Source organism: Gallinula chloropus (assembly GCF_964237585.1).
Source record: "Gallinula chloropus genome assembly, chromosome: 2".
Classification (NCBI taxonomy): Eukaryota; Metazoa; Chordata; class Aves; order Gruiformes; family Rallidae; genus Gallinula; species Gallinula chloropus.
The window spans coordinates 75,868,564-75,885,231 of NC_140086.1; the positions used below are offsets into that span (position 1 = coordinate 75,868,564).

At 42.5% G+C, this 16,668-nt stretch overlaps 1 protein-coding gene across 4 annotated transcripts in view; it reads left to right on the plus strand.

The window, feature by feature from the left end:
- TENT4A (terminal nucleotidyltransferase 4A) overlaps positions 1 to 7,505 on the plus strand; it is a gene marked incomplete at its 5' end in the record, with an annotated part of 64,517 nt that extends 57,012 nt beyond the window's left edge. For 2 of the 4 annotated variants that reach the window (XM_084260917.1, XM_084260919.1), the window contains one exon: positions 7,247 to 7,505. In XM_084260917.1, the coding sequence (XP_084117043.1) occupies positions 7,247 to 7,426 (180 nt within the window). In that variant the 3' untranslated portion in view covers positions 7,427 to 7,505. Of the gene's footprint in view, positions 1 to 7,168 lie in introns of all 4 variants that reach the window. The other 2 variants (XM_084260916.1, XM_084260918.1) reach the window with 2 other exon arrangements.
- Between the last annotated feature and the right edge of the window lie 9,163 nt (positions 7,506 to 16,668).

Sequence of the window (16,668 nt, forward strand, 5' to 3'; positions counted from 1 at the left end):
TTTCAGATTCTTTTGTGATTGGCCATATAAAACCAGACACTTAAACTCACACACTGCTTCCTTATATTGCTTTACAGGCACTTCACTGGCTAAAATATTTTGTTTCAGTGTTTGCTCTTACCTAGACCAGTTGTGAATGGTGGTGCTTTGTCTCAGTAGTAAAGCTGATACTACTGGTATCTGGGGAATGCTTCCTCAGGAGTCAGCAGCCTTGGAAACAAAAATAACATCAGTCAGGGGCTTGAGTCAAAAATTATTTTTTAGATGAATGCAAGAAGTTAAGTGTATTTTACTTGGATGAAGGATACTTTTATAAAGACACATTTTAATTCATGTCAGGGCTGAACTAGTCTGCTTTACCAAATATTTCTGAGAATGCAGGTGTCATCAGCTGATCTCTTAGTATAGTGTGATGCTTGAGCTTTTTTAATATGTCAGCATCAATTTGGAAGAGACCTGATTTGTTTCTTCAATGGCATTGCTAAGCTGTTGAGGTACTGAATGTTTCTTTAGTCAACCAAATAGCATTTTTCTTATATTTTATTAAGAGCACTCTCATTTATAGTGGAATACCTTTTTTGGTGTCCCCTCATTGTCTTAGGCAAAGGAAGGAGAATTCTCCTGTCTACTTCGGAAGTAGCTTCAGTTCTAAATGTCAGACTCTCATCTTCTGTGTATGACAGAACATTGTTTTTTGATTCAATACATAAAAAATTAGGAAAAGATAATTTTTTTTCTTTCTTAAAGAATGGAGAGAAGAAAAAAATCTTTCAGCTGAAAACTCAAGATATTTTTCATCTTAGATTGCCATATATTGATATGAGCAGCCTTTATTTGGTGATATCCTTGTGTGTGTGGAAACTGACTCCGTTTGACTAGACCCTGGATAACCCGATCTGAATCTGTTCCAAGAGGTTGGATTAAATGGTCTCCAGAGGTCTCCATATACTCATCCAGCATCCATAGAGATACTCAGGTCAGCCTAGATGGTTATATGAATGCATTAGAGCCTCTGCCCACCTCGGTGTTTGCTTCCTGAGTGCTTATTGAGTTTCAGGAAAGCCAGGAGGTGTAAATAGAAGTGTCTGGGAACATAAACCCACAGTAACTAAGAAATGTACAAGTAATATCTGATTCTTGTTTGTGTAGAACACCTTTATCTTCCAATGTCACTGTAATCAGATTGTTGCTCCTAAACTGAGGTTGATTTGAATATTCACATCTGCATTTCCTCTCCTGACCTTTTCACAAGTCCTGTGTTACTGTTCAGCTCATGGTTGGGAAGGTGTTTTGCACCTGCTCACTGCAGTAATGCGTTTGCTCCAGGTAAAACGATGAGCCATCTCAGTGAGATAAGGTTTGTCTCTAAGCGCTGAAATTGTCACCTTTATGCTAGAGAAGCTGGTAACTCTTGTTGTTCTTAATGACAAATATGCAGATAGCACTTCATGGCCCCTGTCACAAGTTCCAGGATGAGCTCTGACTTCTGGTAGCGTAACTTCCCCCTCACTTCTGAAATTTTACTGGTGACAAGATCAAAAAGGGTATTTATTTTCTGTCAGATTCTACTTTCTTGACCATAAGGTAGTTGAAAATACACTTCAATTAGGATGGTAGTCCCTACTGCCAGTCACTCATTCTGTGGACTAAGCCCCTCTGATTGCTGAAATACTGGTTTATCTTTGAACTGGTCATACTAATAGTTGCCTGACCTGTTGTTAAAGGTGAAGAGAGCCAAAAGCTTCCCTTTGTTACAAGCTGCTAGCACAGCTACTGCACAAAGAAAAATAAGATATAAAGGGCCTGCTCCCTTACAGCTTTGAGTCTTTCTGTTGGGTAGTGTTAAAATATAAGAAACGTCTGAGACTTGACTTAACCTTTGAGCTCTTTCTGGTCTTCATGGTGGTTTCTTTTTAGGTTTTTTTGATGGTGTGGTTTTTTCTATGCTCACAGCTGGCTGCATAAGTGTTGTTTTCCCCTTGGAAATGGGTTTTGGCTGAACTTTAAATAATCAGTTCAGGACTCAAGATCTTGTCAGGTACAGCTGAAAGTAGCCAGTAGGCCCAAACAAGGAGCCCAAAAGGAGGGGAAATGTCTTGGGTATTTGCCCTACTTTGGGCCTTATTTCTTCAGATTGCCAGCTCCAGACAATTTGAGTAAGAGCTTATTTTGTCTTTTTCTATACTTCAGTTCAGAAGTCCAAATCACTTGCTCATGCTTAAAATACTGGTTAGGTCGTATGTTATTTCTCTGCAAGACAGTGAATTTATTTCATAAAGAACAAGTTGTTAAACTTTACTTATGCTGAAAAAATGCATCTTGCATGTATCTCCAGATGTTGTGGTCCGAAAGTGGGAAAGCGAACAGAAATCCCTTAATAGGAGGGTTCTTTCTGGGTTGATGGCTTGGTTTAGGTTTTGGGGGTGTTTTTTCTGCAAGCCTAAAACAGGATTTGAAAATGTGGTGAAAAATTGAAAAGAACTTTATGAAGTATTTTGAGGATGAATATTAAGTTATTTAAGAAGGTACTTAAGATGTTAATGATGTGCTAAAGTTCTTCTGAATACTACTCTGATATTTCACATGGGATGTTTTTTGAAGTGTACAAGTTTGATGACAGTTCTGATCAACTGCAGATTAGATTCATGGCCATTAAATCTGTAGTCTTAAAAAAAAAGTAAATATATATGTTCTTTCTAAACTCTTACGCCTTTTCCAAACTTCAGCTTTTTAGATCCTTACCAGTTAATTTTGAGCGTTCTATGTGTAATCTCATCTCTTCAAGTTAAGAGTACTGATACTTCATCTTCATAGCTAACACTGTTCTGTTGTTCTTCTTACTTTAGAGATGCTAACAGGCAAAAAAACCCCACCAAAACATTTCAGAAAACCTGTTTATGTTTCGACTTCAGCATTGTTAATGTTACTTGTGTTATTTCAAATTCTGGGAGGTTTCTTTTTGGCTATAAATTTTCTTTTTGAATAGTTGCAGGATTTGAATGGCAGCAGTTTTGTTCAGTAAGCTTGCCAGTATTTAAGAACAGAAGTTTTGTTTCCTTAGCAAATAGCTACTTGGTATTTTGGTTTCTGACAGGTTTATGTTGTTTGGGGTTAAGGCCGGTCAATCCTGTTAAAATATCTAGAAATGCTTTTAATCTGGCATGTGATATATAATTCCACCCCAACTGTCCCGTCCTACACCCTGGCTTGTCTTAAATATATTTTTATAGTTTTCCCCTCCAGAATTAGCAGCTTTTATTTGCACTGGATCAAATTCAACTGACTTACCAAACAGAAAAATCAAACCAAACCAAACCAAAAACCCAAACAGGTCTGTCATTCAGTTCTTGAATTGATAGCCCTGTGATGGGAGAGGAGATTATTCTAGCAAGAGAAATAGATCTAAAGAACTCAAAACATCTAAACCAAAGATATGTGTCGTACCACAGATGAAGGGCTCTGTTTTTTAGTTGTCTGGTCTTTTCTCCAGTCATCACCTGGTTACAGACATTCCATTTCTCAGTGGTTGAGAGTCCTGAGTGTGTGAATATCCACAAGCATGCGGCAGGGAGAAAGCTGTTGATGGAGCCTCCTGGGATTTCTGAAAGGCATGAAGTAAATGTCTTTTACCCAAGAATCCAAATGGAACTAAGTCAAAGATGTGTGTCCTCTTGTAATCTATTAACTATTTAGAAGATGAAAAACAAAGATTCAACTTCTGCAGTAAATGGAGCTCACCAGGGCAGCACTGCAGAGGTGGCGTGGGGCTTTGTGCTGCCTGACATCTGAAAAGCAGCAGATTGCTCATGTCCTTAAGCTCCTTAAGGGCCAGCTGAGGAGTGCAGAAGGACTTTTCAAGGTGATGCATCAGTGTTGTGGTTTTACCCCAGCTGAGAGCCGAGATCCACGCAGCTGCCTGCTCCTTAAAGGAAAAGAGCAGGGGAAAGGGGGGGGTAAATAACAACCCCAAACCCAAGAAACCAAAAGCCCGTGGGTTGGGATAAGGATAGTTTACTAAGATAACAAAAATATACAATATAACAATGCTAACAGGACTTTAGAGCAAAAAATATATGAAGCTGTTGATACACAATGCAGTTTCTCACCAAACCCACAACTCAGGCCGTGCCACCCAGAGCCGTCCCGGAACCCGACCGTCCCCCAAGAACCGCGCGTCCCGGAGCCGCCCCTGCTCCTCCTCCCATCAGCCCCTCTTTATACTGAGCATGATGTAACTGGCATGGAATACCCTCTTTGGCCAGTTTGGGTCACCTGTCCTGGCTTTGTCCCCTCCTTTCTCATGAATAGAGAAATATGAAGAGCTGAGAAAGTCCTTGACTGTCTGACAGCAACTAAAAACATCAGGGTGTTATCAGCACTGCTCCCATTTTACTCTCAAACACAGCATTCCATCCGCTGCCACAAAAGAAGTTAACTCCATCCTGACCGAAACCAGGACAATCAGGAAGGAGAGAAATCGTTTAGATGTTGTAGATTATGATGGCTCCTGGGCTGACAGTTTTTTGCAAAGTTGAGGTCTTGATGTTTTCACAGAAAATTGCTTTGATACTACTTCCTTGATTTGACTGCTGGGAATTAAGTATTAGACCAAAGTTATTAGGAATAAAAAGCAGAAATGAAAACTTCATATAAAAAATAATCCACGTGTATCCCTCCAACTTGAACAGTGAATACAATTTTATCTCCTTCATCAGAAGAAAGTTGTAATACAAATGGAAGAGTAGAGAAGCATGACAGGAGTGGTCAAACACATGGAATTGTTTCTGTGTGGAGAATGAATGATTCATGAACCTGGAGAAGGAGAGGGGAACATGATCTAGGTCTGCATAGTCATTAGTGGCGTATGGAAAAGTCAGAACAGAATGACAAAAAATTGCTTACTGAGAACTGAAGAGGCATCAGGTAGTAGGTTCAAATTAAACATGGTGCTCCTTTAAGCTGTGAAATGCCCTGGCACGGGATGCAGGATGCTAAAAAGCTTACAGTTTTAAAAATCTGTACAAATTAGTGAGCAGTATAGTACAGAGTTGAGAACTAGTAAATACAGAGGCATCAGCTCTGACTTGAGTCAACTTCCTTAAGGGATCATAGAATGCGTTAGGTTGGAAAGGACTTTTGAAGGTCATCTGGATCCAGATTGTGCTGTGATAGTTTTGAGTGTCTTTATCTTGATGGCCTAAAAGCCAATACCAAATGCTTCATGGCAAGCTAGAGATCAGTTTCAGGCTAGCTTAGTAATTATTCTTTGGAAGCTTGATTACCTTCTCAACAAGCCAGGGATATGCCTTCTTTGTGGATGTCGGCAGATGGGCTTAACTGTGGTGCTTGTCTCATCCCATGGTGACCTGCCTTGTGCCTTTGATTTTTGCTTTCTTTTTTGAATCCTCAAGCTGAGGATGAAGCTGCCAAATGTTTCATATTTCCAGCTGAAGAGGGAAGGCTTGCCATGGCTTTATATGCTCCTTGGCCAGTTGAGTTCTGGTTGTACAGTAGCAAAGCTAAAGTTTTCCTCTGTCTCTTTTTCAGCATATAATTGAGGGTAATTGTAATGACTGGCTGCTTTTAGCATGGTGGCTGCTGAAGGATTACTTTTAGTATTTTGACCTCATTGAATGTAGATGCTTAATTGTCTGCTTGTGTGACTGAGAGTTAGATGTGCACTTAACAAACTGAAAGCTTTGCTGCCTAAGAATGTGACAAGGTGGTGTGTTTGCTTGAAGGACCACTTGCCAGAAATGTAAAACATTGTTTTTTCCTTTTTTCTTTCATGTTGTTGACTTATAAATAGCTTCTAGTAGATGTTTTAGCAATTTAGGTCAATAAATAAGGTTTGGGCAATTGTGTGTCTTAAGAATGAGGGATTCTCAGCTTGCACTCCCTGTTTAATGTTTGTCCTTGAGTATTTTACCATTGGGCGTCTGAGGCTGGCACTTGGCATGTCTGTTTGGGAAGTCTAGAAATTTCCTGTTGGATTATGTTGATCTAGGAAACACTTTATAGATTAAGATCATTTAAGGGCACTTTTTTTTTACCATTGTGCAGTTAACTTTTATTACTCATCAATGCTAATCTGCACCAGTTTGTTTTCCTATATGCTCAGTGTCTAATAATAAATTGACACTAAAGTGCTGGAATTATGCCTTCAATAACTTCTGTTTTGTGTGCACAATGGTAATGATGACTTAGTTTCTACTTCACAGTTGTTTGGAAATACAGGTTACTGAAGTAGCTGTGGGTATTTCATATTCTAAGCAGTTGCCTCCAATGTTAGCTTTCTGGTGTTGGTATTTAAACACTTAAGGTAGGGAAAATGACGTGTTAGCTTTTGTTAAAGGCAGTCGGTTGTAACGAAGTTATTGCTGCCTCAACATCAGAAAAGGTTAGCAACCTTGCATTGAAGTGACTGGTATTTGGGATTTAACTGCTTTAATTTCATCTTTTGAAACTCTTGTACCTATTTCAGTATGTAACACATTAAACCAACTTACCCCATATGCCATTAAATGCTGGGGATGTCTGTAGTAGCTTACCATGGGGTAGATTTACTTGGGCTGCTGCTAAACCTTTTTGGTATTTTTTGTACCAAGCTATTGGAGCTTCCCCTGGAAGAAAGTGTCATGCTGTGTTGCAGATCACTTAATTGTTTTGCCTGGGCCTGGGTGTGAGGCCTGCTCTGGGAGCTGTCTAACCCTCTGATCAGACCAGTAAGACTTACAAGTTCCTTGCAAGCTGTAGCTAGTTTACCTGTAGCTGAGCGAGATCGTGGGCGGAGCAGACTTGTGCTTTGGACGTATTGGCTCACATGATGATGTATTTCTCCATGATGTTCCTGGAAGTCCTGCTGAGGATCTCACCTGGTCGTGCACTTGCTGAGATCCTCTAAAAACAGACAAGGCTGTCACAATTAGTATTTAAATGTGGAAGGTCTCAGTTTTTGTAAGGGTGACGCACAGTGAGTGTTTCCTACTGAGACCCGAGGGTTTATAGGGTGTTCTGAAATCTACACCCTTTCGCCTGCAGAACATTTCCTTCAGAAAACACCTCTTAAGCTGTTAGTGCCATTGGGCTTGCACAGCCTACAGTAGGCAAGCGTGACAGAGACCGGTCACTGCAGGCGGTGCTCCCTGAGCACGGCGCGTGTGTTGAGGAAACACCTCATGCGAGTACGGGCTTTGTTTCAGTCCCTCACCTGCCTAAACTGACCTCCTTGTTCTGTGTTTTACAGCAGCACAGTGGAATGAAGTTCTCCATGAAAGGAACTCATAACCAGGGCAACAGCTACAGCCCCGTCAGCGGTGGAGGCATGAGACAACCAGTCGGTAACCGAGGACACCATCAGTACAATCGGAATATATGGAGGAGAAAAAAACACAGAGACAGTTTGCCCATTAGTCTGAGCAGATAATGGCAGATGCCAAAATGACCTTCCCTGTTCAGACAAACTGAGTGAGTGCCACTCGACTTGAGGGATGGAGACCAGCATCCAGCACATCGTTTTATTGGTGTTGCCAAATATCTGCAGCTGACTTCTTTGCATGTTTCTTTGTGTGGTGGTTCAGTCCATCTTCAAGAAGTAGTTGTGCTTATCTGTGAAGCCTTATTAAATGTGGAAGTTTGTTTTCTGCCTTCCCACAACGGTTCATACAGTGCCGAAGCAGCTCTGACAATAGAACTGCAAGGACATTTACAAATGCTGTGGCTTTTTTGCTGTGGCTACATCTATTCCTTTGTGGGTTCTGTTTTCTTTTGTTTCAGAAGTGAAGAAAACTTCAGCCCCTTGGAATTCCTTTTTTTTTTTTCTTTCTTTGCAGCAAATCAAGTTGGGAATTCATACAAGTAATCTTGCTGCTCTCCTGTTTTTGTTTCAAAGTTCAGGATTTTTTGCTCTGTAAATATTGGAAGTATAATTTGTGCAATAACTTGGAATTTTTAATTTAATTTCATATTGTCACATAAGTTATATTTAAGGGGAAGAGGTTTTTTAATTTACAGATCCTTTCCCAGGTTGCATTATCTAAGTTGGGTTCATAGTTTTGGCAGGTTGTCTGAGCAGTGTTACAAACATGACCTTTGGTAATATTTGAGGCTTCTTGATTCACAATGAAAGTGCGATTTGGCTACAGTTTTAAGAAGGTATTAAGCTCCAAAGCATTTTGACCCTGTGTTTTTTAGCTCATTGTCTGGCCTCTATCAGTCGTCTTGCTCCGACCAATGAGTTTTTAATTTTATTCCTTTAACTAGACAACAAATCCAGCATTTGTAGTACCAGAAGTAAAACTTTTGAGAGAGAGGGAGGGAGGGAGGAAGGGGGGAAAAAGGTTGGTTGGATTCCTGGTGTGAAATGAAAAAGCTGTGAACTACAGGCTTTGATGCATTTTAGTAACGTAACCTGTTAATGTTTGGGTTCAAACAACATTATTAAACAGAGGTACCCGGCTTAAGGAATGTGGAGAAAGGAAATATGTTGATTCCATTAAGGAATCTGTATAGCAGTATGCATTAGTTCTGTTAAGAGCAAATATATAAAAAGTACTTCAGCTGCTCTAAGCATTACGAGAAGTATCTTTTAATGTATTGCAGGAGAGCACAGCCCAGTGTTGCACACGGTGTGAGTGGCTGGCACTTAATTTACAGATGCATACAGGTATACTATGCAAGTGTGTATTGCCATGACAAACACTGTCTTTAACTTTTTGAAAAACAATGTACATCCTGCCTAACCCTGAGTTTTTAAAGCGCCACAGTTGTCCTGGGAGTAGGTCACATCTCACGCCCTCTGACTTCCCCTTCTTTTTAACGAGAGTTCTTAAGCTACACAGAACACTACAGGCCAGTCACCGGAGTCCACTGGCAGAGAAGGCTGAAGAATCCTGTTAACAGGACGTCTGTACTGTGCACAGATACAGAAGGTTTTAAAACTGATATCTGGATGTTAAGAGAAAGAGGTGTCGAGCATGAAGCTTTTTAATATGCTGTATGCCTTTTGAAGCAGAGGTAGTTCATGTTATTGCTGAATCTGTCAAACACGAACAGGTCCTTGAGGGGAGAGAGGGCAACATTCCAAAGTAGAGTAGTACATATCTGTTTGCAAAAAGTTTGTCTTAATGCTCCAAACTCATCACAATTTAAAAAAAAAAAGTTTTAAAAATTGTGAGCTGATTCATAAATAATATCTAAGGGCTGTTACATGAGCCTGTAATGCTTAGTCTTCACACACTAGCAATATTGAGCATAACTACATTAAAGAGCCTCCAGAGGCTTTAGTTTTGGTGTCTTATGCTAGCGTCCATTTTAAAGCAGAACTCATTTGAAAAGTGGTATCATGTAACACTTCAGTCATGGTGAACCAAATAAATTGGCCTGGCTGTCACTGTGGTTATGTGCTACAGGTTTAAAAAACAGAAAATCATGTTTAAATTTTTTGTGTGGACAACTATGTGGAAGCTAAAATTGACATATTTTTATGTAAAGTTTTCTATTCTTTGATTTTTAATAAACTTTGGAGACCAGTCACTCTTCTGTACATTTTTATGGGAAATGTAGTGAAGTAATCCATGGCCTGACTGGGTTTTGACATGTGCTTTGAACATCTGCTCTAAGTTGTTGGTGCCTGAACACCCTCAGAATGAGCTTGGAAGGTGGATGGGCGCTCTCAGCAAGTGCTTGTGAGGTGGGGAGCAGTGAGCACAGTTGTTGGTTTCGCAGTTGTGGATTTGATCCCTTGATAATCGGAAAGCTGAGGAGCTGGAGGTAGTTCCCAAGGATATTCTTAAAAGAGGGAACTGGCTGACTGATCCCTTGGGATACCTTAACTTTCCATACAATTTTTTTAGCCCCTTCCTGCAGTTTTGAAATCCCTTTCAAAATCTTTGGTTTTCAGCCCTCCTGAAAGATCAGTTGTCTCATGTCTGTTTTGCTGATTTCTGTGAACCCTCTGAGAGGATTCTGAAATGTCAGTAACTGACTAGCATTCAAATTTACAGAAACTGAGCCTTTGGGAGCAACTTGTGTAAATCCCTGAACTCCCAGGAAAGGGACCTGGAGTATTTTTAACAGACAGTAAGGCAGGGCTAGGGATGTGGAATGGGAGAGGGCTGTGGTACTTGGTCAGTCTTAATGAGTGTCTGTTAGAGAAAGATAGAGAAGTGATGGGAAGGAAATAAAATAAGCCCTTGGTAATAACTGGGATAACTTTTTTTTCTGTCAAGGTCAGTCAGTGGGACATGACTGACACACACACATATATATATATATATATACACACACACAAACACACACACACACACACAAAAAAAAAAAACCCTCTTAGAAGGATTTAATGCATCAGCAATGGTCTAGGAACTTGAGTTTTCCTGTGCTCCACCTTTTCCTGTCCACATGGTGACTTTGTTTTAATCTGTCCACAGCTTCTGCCCAACTCTTTATCCTTGTTGGTAGCCTTCTTTAATGCATTAGGAGCCTCACTTTGTTTCTTTGAACCCTTGTACTCTGATGGTAACCTCAGACACCCACCTGATTTGTTTCCCAGCACTCCTGACTCTCCTGTGCACTCTGCATAGGCAGAATTATCCATGGACTTTAGATGTGGAAGAGACTGCAAACAGAACCCAGATGAACAGAACCCACAGAGTACATGGTAGAAAGAGCTTGGTTGCTGCCATTGCCAAAAGGTGTTGCACTGGCCTGTCCCTATAGCTCCATCCCGAAGCACTGGGGTAGGGTAAGGAGACAAGTGTGACAGCTGGTACCGTGTTGTGGGTTCAGCAGCGTTTCTTTCCATGAGAACAGATGTGGAACAGCATCTTCACGATGGGCACAGTGGGGGTCTGAAGGAGTAGTACTGGAATGCACTGTAACTTCAGGCAGTGTGACCTCTTCAGCAAAAAGCCCAAGTTGTGAATGCTGACAGACAGCTGGGGAATGTGTGTAGGGTGAACCTGTCAGCATCTGAGCTCTCAAGGACCATAAGCCGCCTATTTGCTGGCTGCTGCCAGTGTAGCCTGGTTATAACCTCTGGACTAAACCAAAGTTGTGTCCTGCATTCTCTAATTAAGAGCTGTGACAGAGACATGGGAGAGGTGGGTGATCACATCTTGTGTGTCTGTGCACAGGCTGTTTTGACAGGGTCTCAGAGTATTCTGGGGAGTAGAAGTGGTGCCAAAAAGGAGGTCATCAGAAGTTGCCTTAGAAAGGAGGGAAGCCTGAAAAGGAAGATCCTGAAGGTCAGGAAGATGTGTGGGAAGAAGTACCAGGGGATGCCCCAGGGCCTTGGGATGGTAACTGTGGGTAGCTGTATGGCTTGGAGGGGTATGGTTTCCTGCCTGACCTACCCACGCTGCTATCAAAGCTCCCTGCTAGGGAGTTGAGGCCCTAGCAGATGCAGTGCCTTGGGGGAGTGGAGGGGTGAGTGTGTGAAATAATCAGCTGGGCTGAAAGCTATGGTCTTGGTAAATAAACCCCAGTTTTCAGACCCAGTGTGGGTTGTTGTTTACTTGTAACAGAAACAGTGCCAGAGTGACAAAACTTTCACATGTACTGAACCTCAGGTTCACAGCCAGAAGACTGTTGTGGCTGACCTTTCTTAAAATCCCCTTCAGGTGGCTTTAGCCTTTCTGTTCCACTACCATGTTAACTTATCCTATCAAATTAGGCTTGGTTATTTTGGGGGTGGTTGGTTGTTTTACTTCCAGCACACCACAGGTTTCAGTCCTGGAGGTGCCTCACCTGTTTTTGGATGACAGGAATCCTTCATTTGTTCTTGGCAGTAGGAGATCAGTTGTGGACAGCCCGTGGACAGCCTGTGTCTGCGAGAGATCAGATGGGCAACATGTTACGAGCTTTTTAACCAAGGACTCCAGCTATCAGCCCGGCCATACAATTGGCTGAAGAAATGGTCACAGGCTACAGGTTGTGTTTCAGTGAAAGGAAGACAGAGATGCCTCTTGTAGGACATCTTTGTTCCTGCAGTATGCAGAGCTGCTGCCTAAAGCTCTGGTCCCGTTTCTTCTCGATGTTATGCTACTCTAAAAGTTTTGGGTGCAAAATGTTGCCCACGACACAACAGCCTTCAGCTTCAACTCAGCTAAACATTCTCCAACCATTCGCTTTTTTAATAACCCCTTTCTATTGAGGGGTTGTTACAGAATCACAGAATCATAGGGGTTGGAAGGTACCTCCAGAGACCTTCGGGTCCAACCCCCCTGCCAAAGCAGGTTCCCTAGGACATGTTGCACAAGTGAACGTAGAATTATGGAGGGATCCTTTTTCTTCAGGGAGTAGCCCATATGAAGGCTCACACTGCTGATATAGATGTCTACACATGGGACCAGGAAAATACTCTGCTAATTTATCAGTCATGGTGTTAGTGCCACTGTGGCTCATGCTTGGGCTTTGGGTGGAAACAACATCTCAGCCGGCCCCAGCTACCTTCCTGTTACCCACCAATGTGATGTGTGTTTGCTGCTGGGAATTCTCAGCTGTGCAACAAGCTGTTCCCTGCTTCAGTGACTTAGAGGAGCCGAACACCAACTTGATTTACTGTCTTACTAAAAAATGGGTTCTAAATAAATGCTTCACTGACTGATTTTTTTTAAACCTGAGCCGAGCAGGATTTAGGAGCTCCTATTACAGGGTTTTGTGTTGGAGAGGTTGAAAGCAGTGTTTAAACTGGGAGTACATAACCTCTCTGCTAAAGTAATTTCACTTTCTGTCAGTGAAAACTTTGGCACAGATTCCCGTGGGGATGTTCTGTTGACAAAAATCTTTGCAAGAAGGTTCCTTGCTTCTCGATCCTTCTTTCCAGAGAGGAAAAGCTGAATCCTCTGACGGGCTACATCCACCCCTTCAGGGTTACTGATTACTGTGGGATGAGTCTGGCTAATTCGAGGAGCCAAGATTGAGTAGGTGAAGTCTCGCCCTTGTCAAGAGTTTCCTGCCCCGGTGATAACATCCAGCTTGAGTACCACTTAATGGTACATGGGTGAGATCATCAAATCAGCTCTGCTCTCTCAGGGAGACTTTTACATTTACTGAGCATCCCTCTCTTGGGAGACTGAGGAGCAAGATAAGTCTATTAGTTATTCATACGTGCGTCTTCCGCGGATGAACAGAGCGAGCGGAGTCGCAGTTCTCAGCTGCAAGTGTACGATTAGTTCTGCTGTCCTTACAAGGACCTTGGGGAAGCAGAGTCAGCCTGGTGGGTATCTCTGCCCCTCCAATTAAGAGGAAACGCTGCCTCTTCTACTCAAGAGCAGAGTCTGTGCAAAGGCTTCCGGAGTAGTTCCTAAAGACTGGACAACGAAACGACTCGCTGTTCCCTCCCGCTCCTGTTGGGAAGGAGCGGTCGCAGCATGTGAGGTTATGCGAGTTACGTGTGCTGTGTGGATGTGCCAGAAGCCCTGAGTGGCCAAGCACTGAATGCAAATGCTCAAGAGCAGCTGCAGAATTTCCATCCTTTGAAATTTTAAAGGCCTGCCTGGCCAAAGCCCTGAGCACTGCATCGAACTTCAACGTCAGTCCTGCTGGGCCAGAAGGTTGGGCCATGTGAACTCCGTAGGGCTCTTCCTAATCTAAATTTATGATGTTGCAAAAGAGGTTTTTGTTTTTTTTTTTCTTAATTTATTTGACTTTATCTCTGGGTTTATGGAATCTTTTTAATGGGGACAGAAGTAAGACGGGATTTGTTCATTAGTTTTTGCTTTGCCCTGCACTTGATAATGCATATCTGTCAATTCTAGGACCAACAGGTTGAAACAGGCAAGAACATCCTGACTTCTGGAGTTAATAATCCCTAGAAATGCCTGATTCCCAAACATAGGCTACTGATTATGAAGCAAATTGATAAATTTCCCTGACTAAGATGCATTTTTGTTTGCATCTTCTCTGTATTACTATTGCTGTTGGTAAACATGCACCCTGTCTCTTCTGATTGCAGCGAGCTTGCAATTGCCATGATAATGCAATGTCGATGTGTGGGAGTAGGTGTTTGTGTGGGACACCAGCAGCACACACCAAAACACTGAGTGTCCCTCACCTTCCCCTCCCCATGCCAGCTGCAAAAATTCAATGCTGAACCTTCTGATAACTAAAATCTGCTTGTTTGCCTTTGTTCTGCAGCACAGGAGTAGGGAGGCTGCTCGCCCAATGACTACCTGGAAAGCAGCAAAACAGCACCAGTGGAGCTGAAAGCATTGTGGAAAGGCTTTTTTAGAGGGAAGGTTTGAAAGCAGCTGGAAACCTGTGTTTTACCTAAGTAATTCAGATCATACGTGTCCAGATCAGAACTCTGTCCCTTAACTTTGCATCACAGAAGTCAGAGAAGAGGAGAGTGTTCATCAGGTGTGAGTATATAGAAAAGGAAATTTCTACAGAGGAAAAGGAAGCAAAATCTAAGAGCTGGAAATATAAAATAACCGTCCCAGCAGAATGGGAGTTGTGACACGCCAAGCTGCAGATCCACTAATAAGGACTTCAAACCACCAGCAAAAAGCCTCCTAGTGCCAGTATAACGTACAAAGAAGAACTCCATGACCGCTAAGATGCCAGTGTTGCCAAGAAACGTTGAGAGTCATTATCTGGACAGCTCTCATTGGTATTTCATCTTTAATTCTGTGTGAAAGAAAAATGGGCCTAATTAGAAACCCAGGCAAAATTTAACACTGGTTTATGAAATGTTTCACAGTGCCTAAGTCAGGGGTGCCACGATTAAAGATGATTCGTTATAAATATCGTTCAGTGGAGCCCTGGACCGTGCTGCAGTGCCAGGCGGTGAGCGAACCAGAAGGGTGTGATGCCTTCCACGCCTCCGGGATGGGATCAATAGATGGCGCTGAGAGCAAATGTTTGGGCCAAAGTGGTGCGGGCAAAGTGAAGATTCACTTTGGAAACCGACCCTTTTGGCTGAGTTTGCTAGAGATCGAGACAGGAGAACGGCTGGATTTGCTGATGTGACAAGCGTGGGGAGCGCGGCCGGTACGCAGCGTTAGAGGTTTTGCAGCACTGAGTGCCAGGGATGGGGTGAAATACAACGTGTAGAGCTGGAAATCAAGAGTTCATAGCTGCTTCTAACCAGCAGTAGCTTGTGAGTTAGAGATGATGGAGAGGAGAGAGACCTGGGTGTGTTTGTTGGCAGTATGACTGTCTCATAAAGATGATGTGCGAACCTGAGACATATCAGATGAAACATTTCCAGTAGTATTAGTAATTTTCTTTTGTTTCAAGTCCAGGGTTTTTACTGGATAAATTACCTGTGATTTTCCTCATTTCAGGAGAAAAGGAAAAAGAACAAAAAGAAAAATGTAATTTTTTTTTTTCTTTATTCGGTTATGGCAGGAGCTACAGATACAGATTTAAAGAATCTGTTGGCACCCAAGGATCTCCTTCATCTGGAGATTCATCAAAGCTCAATTTAGCTTTTACAATGTCTTACCAAAATGATGTGAAGTACTGGAGATCACGGATACCATCACCCAGCTTTTCGTGCCAGTTTGCAGTGTTCTTGTACTGATAAAATTTGATCTTTGACTTTGATGTCGGAATGACTTTCTTCCTGGGGATGGTGAGCATACTAGATGACTGTCATTTTAGATCCATGGATGACAAGTCTGGATGTAATTGGTCTCACAGATCTGTCTGAATGTAATTGGTCTCGGGAATGCAGTATGGCTGAGGTAGCCAGCTCCCCTTTCTCAGTTTGCTTCACTCAGGGTTTCCTGTCAGGTGGGGAGTTTTTTGCATCTGGAAGAAAAAGACATAAACAATTTCAGACCCCTCTAATAACCCTGAGAGCTTTGGTGGATAAAGTGGGATGGGAATTTCTTGACAGCCTTTGGCCCAGTCTGGCATCCAAGTTATCCCCAATAGCTTGTTTCCCATTCCTGTTCATTGACCTAGTGATTCAAATAGGTCCAAACTCAACTGTGAAGGAGAGGAGGGGTGGAGAGGCAGCTGAGACTGTGAGGAATATAATCCTTAGGTATGAAAGCTATTTAAATTCTCATTGCATGGCCCCTGGCTGGCTGCAGTGGCGTGAAAAACATCTAGTTCATTGTCAATGAGAGAGGTCCTCTCATGGGGAAGGAGTTATCTACCATGGGATTGCTGTGCCTAAATGGAATAAATGTCTTTATTTATGCAGTTAGTGATGGTTTTGGCTAGGACAGAGTTTTGTTAATTCTCACAAGGAGCCAGCACAGGTGAGTTGAGCTGGCCAAGGAAGTTTTCCACACCATGTGATGTCACGCCCCCCCCATAAAAGGAGGCTAGTCAGGGAGGGGCATGTCTGTGGCTCCTGGATGGTCTGAGTGTGGGCTGAGCATCTGGTTGGTTGCAGGGTTGCCAAGTGCTTTGTGTTATCACCATTTGTGTATTCTGTCACAAGTCCTGTTGCTGTTGGTTCCTGTTGGTTCCTTCTCCCTGTGTTGTGTCAGCAAACTCTCCTTACCCCAACCCCATGGTTGCTTTTGTCCATTTCTCTTGCCTGTCCTGACAGGGGATGGAGGGGGGAGCGAGCAGTGCCTGGTGCTCAGCTGCCCCATGGGGTCAAACGGTGAAAAATTATAGTTGGGTTTTCCTTGTGTACAGTCCCTGCAGCTCTAGATTTGATGCTTGAAAAAATACATCTGTCATGAATGTCCCCTTAGGTTGTAA